This window comes from Manacus vitellinus, unplaced genomic scaffold (assembly GCF_001715985.3).
Source record: "Manacus vitellinus isolate BGI_N305 unplaced genomic scaffold, ASM171598v3 scaffold_16_pilon, whole genome shotgun sequence".
In the NCBI taxonomy this organism is placed as follows: Eukaryota; Metazoa; Chordata; class Aves; order Passeriformes; family Pipridae; genus Manacus; species Manacus vitellinus.
This window is the reverse complement of record NW_021939189.1, coordinates 16,842,031-16,855,719: the sequence shown is the minus strand read 5'-3', so window position 1 is coordinate 16,855,719 and position 13,689 is coordinate 16,842,031. Positions and strand designations below refer to the sequence as shown.

The 13,689-nt window shown below is 55.4% G+C and overlaps 1 protein-coding gene across 1 annotated transcript; it reads right to left on the bottom strand.

The window, feature by feature from the left end:
* Positions 1-3,869: 3,869 nt before the first annotated feature.
* On the bottom strand, positions 3,870-12,358 carry CD276 (CD276 molecule). The gene is made up of 7 exons (XM_008924094.4): positions 12,231-12,358; positions 10,605-10,955; positions 9,922-10,218; positions 8,266-8,406; positions 6,715-6,756; positions 6,277-6,312; positions 3,870-5,108 (listed from the first exon to the last, which is right to left on the bottom strand). Exons 1-7 carry the CDS (start codon positions 12,265-12,267, stop codon positions 5,086-5,088), a joined length of 927 nt encoding a protein of 308 aa, XP_008922342.2. The 5' UTR covers positions 12,268-12,358; the 3' UTR covers positions 3,870-5,085.
* Between the last annotated feature and the right edge of the window lie 1,331 nt (positions 12,359-13,689).

Below are 13,689 nucleotides of genomic sequence, written 5' to 3'. Positions count from 1 at the left end.
TACAGCCCCAGCCCTGTGTCTCACGCTGACGCAGCCCAAGGTTTCTCTGCTCAAAGGTGGGTTTCTCACCCCCTGCAATAGCTCCTGCCAAGGGTTTGCACCAGGAGTGGTACGGTGGGAAATACATTCAGGCACCTGGGATGAAAAAGGGACAGGAGATTCACTGGCTTTAATATCCTGAAGCTGTTGGGTGAGAAGCAGCTTTTATTCTCCTTCGGGTGCAAAAGAGATCGATAGGCAGCAAAAAACCCCCCATCCATCCACCACCTCCCAGCTCGCGCCGCAGCGGTGCCGCATCCATCACTGTAATCGGGGTTTAATAGCTCTGGAGGAACAGTCCTTCCCAGCTGCAAAGTCCTCCCGCTGCAGGCTTCCCCTGGGAATGAAGGACATTCCCTCGTCGGTCCCTGGAGAGGGGCTTTGGACAAGGGGGAATGGCTTCCCACTGCCAGAGGGCAGGGTTAGATCCACATTGGGAAAAAATCCTTGGCTGTGAGGGTGGGGAGGCCCTGGCACAGGCTGGCCAGAGAAGCTGTGGCTGCCCCATCACTGTAAGCATCCAAGGGCAGGTTGGATGGGGTTTGGAGCAATGTGGGATAGTGGAAGGTGTCCCTGCTCATGGCAAGGGAGTGGAACTGAATGAGCTTGGAGGTCCCTTCCAACCACACACAACTTCACCACCTGGGATGAGAGAAACCATTTCTCCATCGGGCACGGAAAACAACTGCCCTGACAGCACTTTTTCCCTCTGTCTCCTCTGTTTATTTACCAGGGTGCTTTTCCACTGGAGTGTTAAATACTGTATTAATAGGGGGATTTAATACTTCTCAGGCACTGTTTAAGCAACATCTCACCTGAGACATCACACACTTCTCTAAGGATCATTAAACAGCATCAGCCTCTCTTTGCCTCTCTTCCTGAGGCACCAGCTCGGATCCTGCTCGGAAAAGCATTGCCAGGGGGTTTGACACGGTAAAAGGAAATTGCAATGCCACCTGATCACAAAATGACACTGGAACATCACCCCAATTCCCTCATTCCCACCAGCACATCCCAAAGAGAAACGAACCCCGCTTGGCAAAAGAGGGGAACTGGAGTTCGGGAAAGGTATCGCTCATTAATTTTCCTGGCTGGAGACAAATCCTTCATGCCAGGCAGGGGTTTTTTAAGCAACATCCCCGTTTCATTTCCAATCTCTCTTAAACCACTCCTGAGCCACCGTCACAAACACCCCCCGCGCCTCCTTTCTGCCTCAGATCCCTGGTAAGTGCTGATGGATGAATTGGTTGCGTTGCCCGGGATAAATCACGCGGGAAAGCCAAAGCTGTAATTAAAATGTCTCTCAACCCCTCTGTTAACTCTGACTTAGCGAGATCAGATGCGTTGTGGCTGCAGGGAATAACCTGCTTGGGATCCAGCTCTGAAAAAGGTGTTCCAGGAGGGAGAAACTGGCTCTGAATGTGCCAACTCCACATGGGAGTCCCAACTCCTTCGGGAATACCATGGCTCTCCTTGTCCCCCATCAAAAGGGAGTGGGACCAGCATCCATGGCACAAGTGAGAGTTTTTCAAGGCCTTTTATTTTTGACAAAAAACGAGCTTTCGAGCGTGCCAGGGCTTTGTGTTGGTTCCAACTTGCCCATGGAAAGCAAATTCCCCGAGCAGAGCTGGCACGGAGCTGGGTGGTTTCCCCATCCCAATTGTTGCACTGGGAGGAAACAAAAGGGAAATACAATAAAAACTGTCTGTTCATAACAAATCCTGCATTTTTAAACGGATTTAACTCTTTTGGGGTTGTTGCCTCCCAAGAAAAGCCACGAGCAGATGCAGAAAGTGGTTTTTAAGATTCCCACTGCCTTTGGCTCCGCTCCTTGCCTTCAGCAGCAGAGCAGCAGGAAGATCCAGCCCTGGGGTTGTTTCTGTGCTCTGCTTTCTCTGGGAAACTCAGATATTCTGTTTGCAATGGCCTTAAAACCAGAAAGCAGCTCAGCCAGGTTGCTCTGAGCTTTCCAGCTGAATTCAGGTCTGGCCCGGCAATTCTGAGGCCAAAAATTGGGCATTTGGGGGCAGCGTAGGAGATGGATCCTGCTCATCATCCCATGGGAACAAGCCTACGTAGAAAATAGCGCTTCTTGCAGATCCTTCATCTCTGGAAAACCAAACTGACTCACAGTGCAGGGCAGTGTGAGTCACCCAGGGGTGCCAGGCAGCTCTGGGGTCCAACCCACCCCACAGGGATCCAGAGCATCCCTGCGGCCTGCAGGGACATGACCCCCTCCACATCCCCATCCAAGGGGATAACAGGGACAGGCAGGGGAATTATCCATCCCATCCATCCCACCACACAGGACATCCAGAGCATCCCTGCCTGCAGGGCTGTGGCCCTATCCATGTTCCCATCCAAGGGGACAAGAGGGACAGGCAGGGGGGTCACTCATCCCACCCCAGGGTGGGGTATCCAGAGAGTCCCTGCCTGCAGGGTCGTGGCTCTGCATCCCCATCCAAGGGAACAGCAGGGGCATTATCCACCCCCTCCCATCCTCTCCCATCCCATCCCATCCTCCAGCCCATGCAATCCTGAGGGAGGCAGCAACAAGGCTCAGCATCTCTATTCCCACCTCTTTTCAGAATTAGGTCAATAGAAAAAGCAGGAAACTTTATTTAATATTGATGAGGCAAATGGAGTTGCCATCAACCAGCACCGGGAGAGACTCGCCCCGGTGCTTCCCGAAATAAGCTGCCAAATGGGATTTTGGGGTTGTTCCTCACCCATCCAGGGGGTTTGGATGCACTCACAGCCTCGCCGGCTCCCGGGAGGGATGAAGCAAACACGAGTGAGCTGTCAGCTCTCACTGCCAGGTCCTTCACATGCTGCATCCCTTAAATCCCACCTTCCCAGCTGCCAGGTTCACCATTAGCCAGGAGCAGGTGGAGAAGGATCTGGGGGCTTTCAGGAATGGAAAAAAACCCACGGCCGTCCAGCCTCATCCCTGCCTGGGCCTCATCACATAGGATTAAGAAGAGGATGAATGGTTTCCTCCCCCAAAAAATCCATCACCTGGACAGCCCCAAAAGCAGGATGGCACCTGGGGACAAGAGGGACAACTGAGCTCCTCCTGGAGTGCTTTATCCCAGGCCAAAGCACAGCACATCCTCCCAGGAACAGCAGCTCACACTTCAGAAGGGCTCATCACCCTGGAGCCACCTAAGGAATGTTTTCCCTGGGCTTCCACAGCTAATTATGATTTTCTCCCTCACCAGCCTCAAGAGCTCCTTTCCCTGCATAGCCCAGGCTGCATTTTGCAAAAAAAACCCCCTCAAATCTGCCCAAATAAAAGCCCCAGGAAGCTCCCAGCCGGAGCAGACATCCCCAGGGATGCTGTGGCACCATCTCAGGACCTTCAACGATGTCCTAGATGTGGGGACAACTCATCCCACTGCCCGCCAAGGACGAGTTACCCAAGGGATGGTTAATGGCTTCATTCCCCCAGCCCAGTGCTGGGCACTAAATAATATTAATGGCACCTCCTGGCTCCTCGTTAAAACTTGTGCTGGCACTTAATTCAGGCCGTAGATCAAACCCCTCAATGAAATCACCATCCATCCTCTCCCTAATCAGAGGCTGAGATCAGCACACGTTCCCTTGTCTCGCCTTTAGGAATATTTTCCTATTGGAATGCAGAGCTTGGCTTCATGATAGGGAAGGACAACTAAAAATAGTCCCTCACAGGTGATTTAGGGAGGTCCCTTCCTCACCAGGCCCTGCAAGAACCCTCTTGCATCCCAGCACTGGGATTAACCAGCCTGAATTCTGGAGCCATCTCGGACAGATGACAGCATCCCTTTGGGATTTTCCTCTTTATTCCACTGCTTGAGGGATGAGAATAAAGCAGAGGGATGAGGGCAGGCATTGGCCGTTTGCTCCCCGTGCTGGGGGATGGATGAGGGCAGCTCAGGTGGGGTTAAAAGGGGAACATGAAGGTTTTGCTCTGGGAATTCCAATCTTCAGACTATTTATGTCCAAAGCTGCATCCCAGAGACCACAGTGAGCCCGGAAAGCATTGGCCAAAACAACCCCAAATTTATTTGTCAAGGCACAATAATCCCTTCAGATTCTGGACTTTAAATAATGACTAAAACCAGCAGAAGAGCCATCGGGGACTTCTCCACCCCTGGAGCAGGACCAGGGACGCGCCACCTCGTTCACCCCGGCAGTTTGGGTGCCCCCACGCCCCCAGCAGCAACAGGAGGACCCCCAGGACATGCACGAGGGCAAAACCCCATGATCTCATGGGAAAAACGGGTGCTCAACCCCACACACTGGCCAGGTTTGGCCCAACCAGTGCTTCAGCCCCCAAAGCATCAGCTCTGTCACCACAGGGAGGACAGCAGGGCCTCACCTGGCCAGCAGGTGCCCCCCAAGGCCTGCCCTTCCCCAAAAAACCCAAGTCCTAGGCAGGAGATAACCACCCCAATGGGATTTTGCATTTAAGGCAAAAATATAAGTCCAGTGGGAACCACAGTGTTGCAAAGTGAAAAAATAATTATCCACACACACCCCTGGAGTGGTGGCTCCAGGGGGGCCAAGAGCACCGTGCCTGGGGACCCCTGGGTCCCACCCATCTTCCCGGAGCCTCCAGGGCTCCAGCAGTCATTCCCAGGGACCTTGCTGAGCCCATCACCGCTCTCAAGGCCTCTGGGCTTGGGAAGGGCAGTTAAATGTGCCCTGGAAGGCACCTGGAAGGTGGCTGGCTCAGCTGTGGCCCCGATGGAGAAGGCTCAGGGGGTGCCTGGGGGAAGGGGTGACGCCGGTTGTTCTCAGCCCCACGTGGGGATGGACAGGGAAGATCCTCCATCCCACACACACCATCCCTGGGAGGGACACACCAGCCTTCAGAGCTTGCCAGGGATGAGGAGATGCAGCCTCTTTGCAGCCCCAGGGCACCCCAAAGACATGGCCAGGGAGGGAGGAAGGTGAGGGGACCCGGGATGAGGGGTGGCAGCAGATCCGTGTCCTCCCAGGGGACCCGGACCTCGTCCCCACTGGGGACATCTCAGCTGGTCTAGGGCACAGGGCACTGCCCTGTCAATCAATTTCTTGCTCGTTATCTGGGAAGAAAAAAAAAAGACTAAATAAATAACTGACAAACATATTAAAAAAGAATAACTCACAGGTCTAACTTAATAAGTTCACTTGGTTGCAGCAGCTCTGGGCTCTCCTCACCCAGGAAAACTGGGATCCCCACACCCAAGGGTGATGTCAGCCTCAGGCAAATACTACCAGGCACATTTAGGTGTGTTTTTATCCCTTCATTCATCCTCCTGGCTAGAAATGCCCCTGCAGCCAGCAAATCTTGGGAGGTGTTATTATCCAAGCTTCGTTTCTGCTGCAAAAGTGGTCGAGGAGCCAGTGGGAGATGTCTGGTACATGGGGTTAAGCAAACAGGATGCACTGGGAATGAAAAGCCAAGGGGCCAGGAAGCAGAGCACAGATGAATGAAAGAGGAAGGAAGGGTTAAATTAGCAGTGATTCACCAGCAGCAGAGGCCAAGCCTCTGATTTAATAAGAAAGGAAATAAATTAAAAGATTGAGATCTGGGGATGGGAATGAGTCGGGGAGGAGCAGGACTGACCAGGCACAGAGAGTGCTGGAGCCCAGCACTGGGCTGGGAGGGGTGATGGGCTGCTGGCAGCACCGAGCCAGGAGGTTGGGAGAAGATAGGGAAAGGCAGAAATGGGAGCTGAGACACCAATTTCCATGGATTTCCACCTGAAATTCAGCACCAGTCTGCTGCTGGGGAATTCTGCATGGGGAGGGATGGAGCTCTCTGCAAGGGCAGGACCAATCCCAGCAATTCCTCTTCTCTCAGCAAAACCAACGGCAACACTCAAAAAACCCCCAAATTCCTCACAGTGTCCAGAGCTGGTGGCAGGTGGGTTTTCCTGATCCCAAGGTGCCCAAAAAAAGGAAGGGTAAGAGAAAAAACACCCTGTGGAAGCCACTGGCTGCCTCACTCCATCGCTGCTGGGAGACATGAGCAGCACCCAGAGCAAGCACAGGCCAACCTGGGGTGGGAATGGGTGCTGGGAAATCACTGATCTGGGAAAATCTGATTGAGAACTGGGGTGGAAAAAGATGAAAATTGAAAATACAGAGGAAAAAAAAAACCAAAATCCAATAGATGCTTTCCACATAGACCTGAGCATCACCTGAGGATGATGCTTAGGGTGAAACCTTCACCAGGGGCCAGCTCATAGTCCTGCCAAATTCACTCACCCTCTTTGCTCTCCGCGCTTTTCAGTAGCTGCAGAGCTGTGAAAAGCAAAACAGCACGTGGGTCAGTCCTTCCCCCCTGCAAGGAAACACCTCCCCAGAGGAAATAAGTAAAAACCCCACTTTAGGGAACCCACTCCAGTAATTACACCAATTTCCATCACAAACCAACCCCTGGTCCCTAAATCTCCCCAGCAGAAGAGACAGTATCCCAAGCGGGGTTGCTCCTGTGCCAGCAGATAAAGGCAATCACTGGGCATATAATTAAACTGTTTGATGCCTTTTTTATCATGGGATAGACTGGCTTATCAGGGAGCTGCCAGGTGAGGGATGTGCTGGAGAAAGGGGGAGCATGGGGGGCTGAGCACCGATGGAGGGGCAGTAAAATGCACTCCCTATATAACAAACCCTCAGGTTTATTATACAGGACCATGCACCCACCTGTCTTGGGTTCTTCCCCCTCCTCATCCTGCTCCTCCGTCCCTGCAAAAGAGCAAGACAGAGTGTGGGAAACGTGCCAGTGCCCACCCTGAACCCCACCTCCCTGGATTTTGGGGATGCCCCTTGGATCACCGGCTGCTCAGAGCAACCCGCAATCACCGCGTATCCCGGGGTTTGCTCGGGATCAGGTGCTGCTGGGGGTGCTCAGGGAGGTGACTGGCACTCACCTGCACCAGCACCCCATGGGGGTATTCCCCCAGCACACGCTGTGCCAGCGTGGCACATTCCCTACAAGCGAAGCAGGAAAAGGCACAGCTCCAGGAGACGCAGCGCAGCCATCGCATCCCTATTTATAGCACGGCTGCCATCTGGAGCAACGCTCGGCGGGGGGCTTAGTGGGACACCACGGATCCCCTGGCACCTCCAGGATACCCCACCACCGAGGGATGAGCATCCCCCTCCTACAGCACCCACCAGGCTGCCACCCTTGGAGCCCGGGAGCTTTTACACCCCACGGGCAAGTCCTGCCACGCTGCCGTTCCCGGCAGGAAAGCCCAGCAAAAATCACTGTTCCCACAAGCCTGGCAGCCACAGGAGGCAGGAAGGGTCCCTGCCTGGCTTCTGGCTGAGCAAGAGCCACGGCAAAAGGTTATTCCTGAGGGTGGGTGTGCAGCCATCAGTGGAAAACATCACGGGGTGGGAGCTGTGTCTTGATGCTAAAGGACTGAGGTCAGCTGGCCCCAGGCCACGGCTGAGCGTCACAGCCCTGAAAATCCCCTGGCTGAGGAGAAAATACTACATATATATATATAAAAAACATCTATAACTTCTGCAGATGTTTTCCCAGAGAAAAAAAACCCTCTGTCCCCACTGCTGGGGACACGGACAGCCAGGGATCACGGTGGCATTGCTTCCAAGGTCCTTCCTGGCAGGGAGAGGAGTGAAGCAGGAGCCCCCGGGGAGGGAGGCTGCGGGTCCCGGCCCCGCAGAGCGATGTCGGCAGGGAAAGGCTTTGGCAAAGCGAATGCCTTGGGAGGCAGCGAGAGAAAACAACCGGGAACGCCAGCAAAGCTGCTTCCTCGGCCATTTTTGGAGCACAGCAGCTTTTTAAAGCAACAACCCCCCCCTTTTTGTGCAAACACGTCTCCATAAATAAAAAAACCAACCCAAACAGGAGGAGGATGCAGGAAACAAGAGCACAGAGCATCTCTCTTATGCTATTTCTACGGTGCTAAGTGCTAGAGGCACCTCCCTGGAGGAGATGCTCCTGGCTGTGGGTATCAGACACATAGAGGATGCTCAGAGCAGGAAAAGGGGGAGACAGGCTGGGTGGGAGGAAAACCAGGTGTATGTTTGAAAGAGCTGTCTGCAGCCAGCACGGGCTCTGTGGCCCAGATCTGCCAGTGCCACCACCTCCAGCATCCCTTCATCCCTTAAAAGCCACCACCACCAAGGCAAACCTGTGCTGGTCAACACTTGTCCCAGCTCCCCCCATTCCATCGCCCTCAGCAAACCATTCCCCCTTTCTGGGGGAAGGAGCTGCCCCAGTACCTGCGTTTTCCTCCTCTTCCTCGCAGCTCTCCCGGATTTTCTTGTGGCACACGTAGGCCAGGACGACGAGCAGCCCCAGGACACAGATGGCGAGTCCCACCGTGACCCAGAGCGCGGCGGCGGGGAAGGCGAGGTGCTGGCCTTGCAGGGGAGGGGACACACAACACCTGGGTGAGCACCACTGCCCAACCAGGGAAGGTGTGCCCCACACCAGGGCCCCGCGGTGCCGGGGACACGTCCCCGTGGAGGGAGTTGGTGGCACAAGGGTGGCTTTGGAAGGCAAACCATCGGTGCACAGAACTATGGCCTCCCCCTGCAGGCCTGGATCCGGCAGGGAAGCAGCAGGTTGAGTCACTCCCTAAAATACTTCATTAAATCTTTATATAATTCCACTCATAAATTCGACTGCAGGCTGACCCTTCCCTTGCTAAGAAGCTCAGGAGAAGCATCAGATGATCCTGCACCTGCTCCCTTTCCCCTGTCATCTCATGCCAGGGGGGCACAAAGGATGGGAATACCTTCCCCAGGGTCTAGAATCAGAGAGTGGCCTGGGTTGGAAGGGACATTAAAGCTCACCTCATTCCACCCCTTGCCACGGGCATGGACACCTTCCACTATCCCAGGTTGCTCCAAGCCCCATCCAACCTGGCCTTGGACACTTCCAGGGATGAGCCAGCCACAGCTTCTCTGGCCAACCTGTGCCAGGGCCTCACCACCCTCACAGGGAAGAATTCCTTCCCAATATCCCATCTAACCCTGCCCTCTGGCAATCTCAATACATTGTCCCTTGTCCTGTCACTCCTGGCCCTTGTCCAAAGTCCCTCTCCATATTTTTGGAGGTTCCTTCAGGAACTGGAACAACATGGCAGGGACCACCAGGGCTCAGGGGATATCTCCTGGAGTGCTGGAAATCCAATTTTTCCCCATATTACTGCTCCTTTTCCAAATACAGTCTTGCCCCAAGCCCTGCCCCTTCACAGATGTCACCCCAAGGTTGACCTTTTCTTTGCATGCTCAGGAGCCCATCCAAAAGCCAACCTGTCCCCAACCAGCAGCATCCATGCAGGTTTTCCTGCAAGAGTTTGGTGCATCCAGCTAGAAAGTTTATGCTCCATCAAGGATCCACCTTCCTAACCAGCAAATGCCATACCAAGAGTAATTAAACACTAATTAATGTTATTGGGGAGGGCAAGAGGTTATAAGGAGCTTTGGGAGGGCAGCAAGCAGAGCTCAGAGTAAAGCCTGAGCTTTACTCTGATGCTGAACGTGCTTGATGGATTCCTCCAGCCTGTATTCCTGAAGTAGGATTGGTACAGCTGGGATGGAGATCCTCAAATTTAGAGCATCCCATGGCAACAGGCTAAGGAGAAGACACCTGCTGATGGATTGGCACAGGGCAAGGAGCAAAGCTGGAGACTAAGAACTAAGGACACTGGTTCTTACTGGGATGCTGGTGTGGGGTGACAGGGGAGAGAGTACAGCCTCGAGTCACCCTTGTAGGTCCATGGGGGAGGTTGGTAGAGCAGGGACATAGTGTAGCAACACCCAGGGTGGCTTTGGGCCACAGTAGGGATCCCAGATCCCAGTGCCACCACGGTCACCTTCTGCAGACAGAGCCCAGCCCATCCTTTCCCCCAGATTTGGTGGCTCACCCACCCGTGATGGTGACGGACGCGTGGCCATGCTGCTGCAGCACCAGGTTCTGCACCAGGCAGGAGTAGGTGATGCTGGGCTCCACCAGCACCTGGAGGACGCTGTGCACATCAAAGAGACCTTCCTCGTTGGCCACCTGGGACGTGGTGATGTTCTCCGTGATGTTGCTGCCCCGGCTGTCCTGCCAGAGCACGCTGGCCTCGGGGTAGCCGCGGGAAGCGTGGCACGTCACGACGGCCAGGTCACCTGGCTTCAAGTCCTTGCTGGGCTCCAGGTGCACACTGGGCTTGGAGTAGGGAGCTGCAAGGGAAAGGACAACCAGCATGATGTGATGGAGACAACAAAGGATCAGGATCGGGAGCAACTCAGTGAGGTTGGGCAAGCCCCAGGACAGATTCTTCCAGCTGATAAGACCAATCAGCTGACGGCTCCCCAACTTTGGATCATTTATGGCCGTGCTTCCAAGTGTTCTCTTAACTGGCAGCTTCTCCATGACGGCAGGGAAGGGACTGTAACCCGCACAGCAACATTTTGGGGAGGTGCAGCTGGTTGGTCTCTAACAGAGACCTGAATTCATGGGGAAACCACAGCAAGGGTGGAGAGAGGGGCTCCACAAAGCATGATGGAGACCCCTTCCCGCTGGGGAGACACAACACACGGGGACAGCCCAGCTCCCCCTGCCTCACCTGCCACCTGCAGCGTCACCGCGGCGCTGTTGTAGTCGCGGACGCGCACGAAGCAGGTGAAGCTGCCCTCGTCCGCGATCTCCACGCGCCGCAGCAGCAGGGACACGTTGCCCTGGGGCAGCTGGTCATAGAAGAGGGACGTACGGTTGGTGTAGACCCTGCCCTGGTCTTCCAGCTGGTCCCGGCCACCGGAGAACCTGTGGACCAAGCGCTTGGTGTCCGTCAGCTGCCAGATGAGGCTCAGGTCGTCCAGGCTGAAGTTGGCCTCGGGGGAGAAGGAGCAGCGCAGGGTGGCGTCCTGGCCAAAAAGAGCCACCACGGGCTCATCCGGGACCTGGATCTCCATGGCACCTACAGGAGGGTGACAAGGGCAAGAGCACGGGGTGGTGGGACCTGCAGAAGCACCTCCTTAAGCTTCCACCTGGGTAACATCTAAGCAAATGGAGGGGTGCCCATGGGAGGGACCTGTGGGCAGGTGGCATCTCAGGACTGTTGCCAGCCAAGCCCACCCTGCCAGGAGGGAGACAGCCCCACATCCAGCACCACACCAGGGGCACCAGTGCCTTCAGATGCCAGACACAGCCACGGGCACCCAAACTTGCACCCCTCAGGACACATAGCCTGGATTGTCCCCATGGGGAGGGGAGGTCAGAGGGTGACAGCAGTGGGGACACAGTCAGTCCCGTGTCCCCAGGATGAGCCAGCTCTAGCCAGGCTGGCAGGCACTAGATGGCACCAGTGCTCCAGCACGATGCCAACCGGTGTGCCATGGCACGGTGCCAACCTCATCCCAGTGCTCCAGCATGATGCCAGCCATGTCCCAGTCCCACGGCACAGTGCCAACCCTACCACAGAGCAATACCAGCTGTGCCAGGGCTGCTGGACCTGCAGGTGGTCCTGGGGTGCCTGTTGGCACCAATGTCCCCCAAAGCAGACCCCAATCCCAAAACGGGGAGGAAAAGGGGGGAAATCTCACCTCAGACCATGGATTTACTTTATATTTCAAGCTCAGCACCGCTGCAGAACACAGCAAAGCCCTTCCCACAGATACCTCCCATGGGACGAGGGCAGCAATGAGACATTAAATTTGAGGCAAGAGACTGCATGGGGAGGATGAGGAGCTGTGGGGAAGGAGGAGGAGCTGCAGGAAGGAGCCAGGCAGGAGGAGCCCTGCCAGGGGCTGCAGATGGACAGACAGGCAGGACAAGAGCACTGGGCAGCCTGCCTGGCTCCAGGGAGACTCCAGAGTGTCACGTCTCCCTACAGCTAATAATAAATGCCAGGGGGTTTTAGGAACCACCCTGGCCAGAATCGCTGCTGGCTGTGGAATCCAAAAGGATTCAGTCCCGACATCTCTCCCAGGTAAGTAAAAACCTTCAGGATTTATTCCTCCCCCTGGCTTTGCCATTCAGCTGTAGTATGTGGAAGGAGGTGTGCCCTGCTATGAAGTGCCACCACAAGCCATGACCAGGGTGGGCAGCCAGAGGACCACAAAACAGGAAAAACGCCTTGAGGGAGCTGCCACCAAGAACCACAGGGCAAAGGCAGCTTTGTTGGGATAAACATGGCACTCAGGACACGTCCTTTGGGGTGGTGACACGCTGACCCCCCCTCAGCCCTACTCACCTGCCAGCACTCCCAGGACAAGCAGCAGGAAGAACATCCTTGGCAGAAGCAAAGTCTGGATAAGAAAGCAGGAGCAAGCCCGGCCCCAGGAGTCCTCACAGGGAGCCTTCTCTCCTGGAACAAGAGCTCTGAGCTGAAGAAAAACAGAAGGAAACACTGAGATGGTGCTGGGAACCAGGGACAAAGAGCAAGAGAAGGGAGGAGACCGGCATCAGGCCGGGGATCCCACACCAGCCATCCCCACAGAGCACCCACCCCGTCACAAAACCTGGGAGGGGGTTCACCTCCAGCCTGGCACCAGCCAAGGGATTGCTGCATCCCCAGCATCGGGGAGCCGATGGAGCCGGAGGCAGCTCTTGTGCTGGAGGCGTTGGCCGGTGCCCTGGGGAAGCCACGTGAGCCTCTTCCCTTCCTCCCCGCTTCTCCTCCCCTTTGTTTCTCTCTTTCCCAGCTTTTCCCTGCAGCAGCATTGGGCTGTTACATCCCTGTCCTCCAAGAGGAGGCAACTCGCTGCTCCCAGTGTCCAAAATTGCTAAAAACTAAACAGAAGAAGCTAAACGGGAGAGGTTTGCAGATTCCTGGCTCCGCCAGCAGCTGGAGGGCTGGGAGGTTCATCCCTGTTCAAAGCAGAAAAATCTCCGGCATGAGGTTGTCCCGAAAAGTGGGGAATAGAGCCAGAGCGTCTCAGAGCTGGATGTGGGGAGAGGTGAGGGCAAGCTGCCCGGCACCGCTGGCTGCTCTGGCCGGATTCCCGAGCATCCCTCCCGCCCTGCCAAGAGCTCGTGACCCGCGTTCCTCCCTCACAGCAGAAATGAGCCCCAGATATCGCAGCCAGCAGCGCTGCTGCCGTGTCCCGTCCCTGTCCCAGCACATCCCAGAGCTCCCCTGCTCCGCCCGGAGCCTTTAGCACCGACACAGCCAAGTTTGAAATAAATCAGTGTCGTGGCACCAGTTGCCTGGGGGCAGTGGGAACAACGTGGGCCATTGGCACCTTGTTCCTTAAACTCCTCTCAATCAGGGAAAGGCAGCCCCGAAGCTTTGGTCAGCTCAGCTCCCACGGGAGAAACTGAGGCATGGGGAAAAACTGAGGCACAGGGAACAGGGGGTAGCTGAGGTACAGTTTTGCCCCAAGATCTCTGAGGGGCAAAATCCCCTCTCCTTCCGTCCCACGCACGAGGCTCTTTGGAGAAAACAAATTATCCAGCTTTTTTCTTAAACCTGACTCTTGCCTTTTCCCAAGTGCACAAGCCCAGAGCCAGCCTTGTGCTCAATGCCAGGCAGCCGGGAAGGGAGGGAGCTGTGGCAGGAGAGGGTGATGGGGCATCACTCAGCTGCCCAGACGAGGGAAACCATGACTCATCTCCCTTGGAGTTCTTCCCTTTTCCTGGGGATGCTAAAATAAATTATATTTTACGGGTTTCGTGACCTACAAGTCCTGCCAGACCCTCTCAGAGGTGTC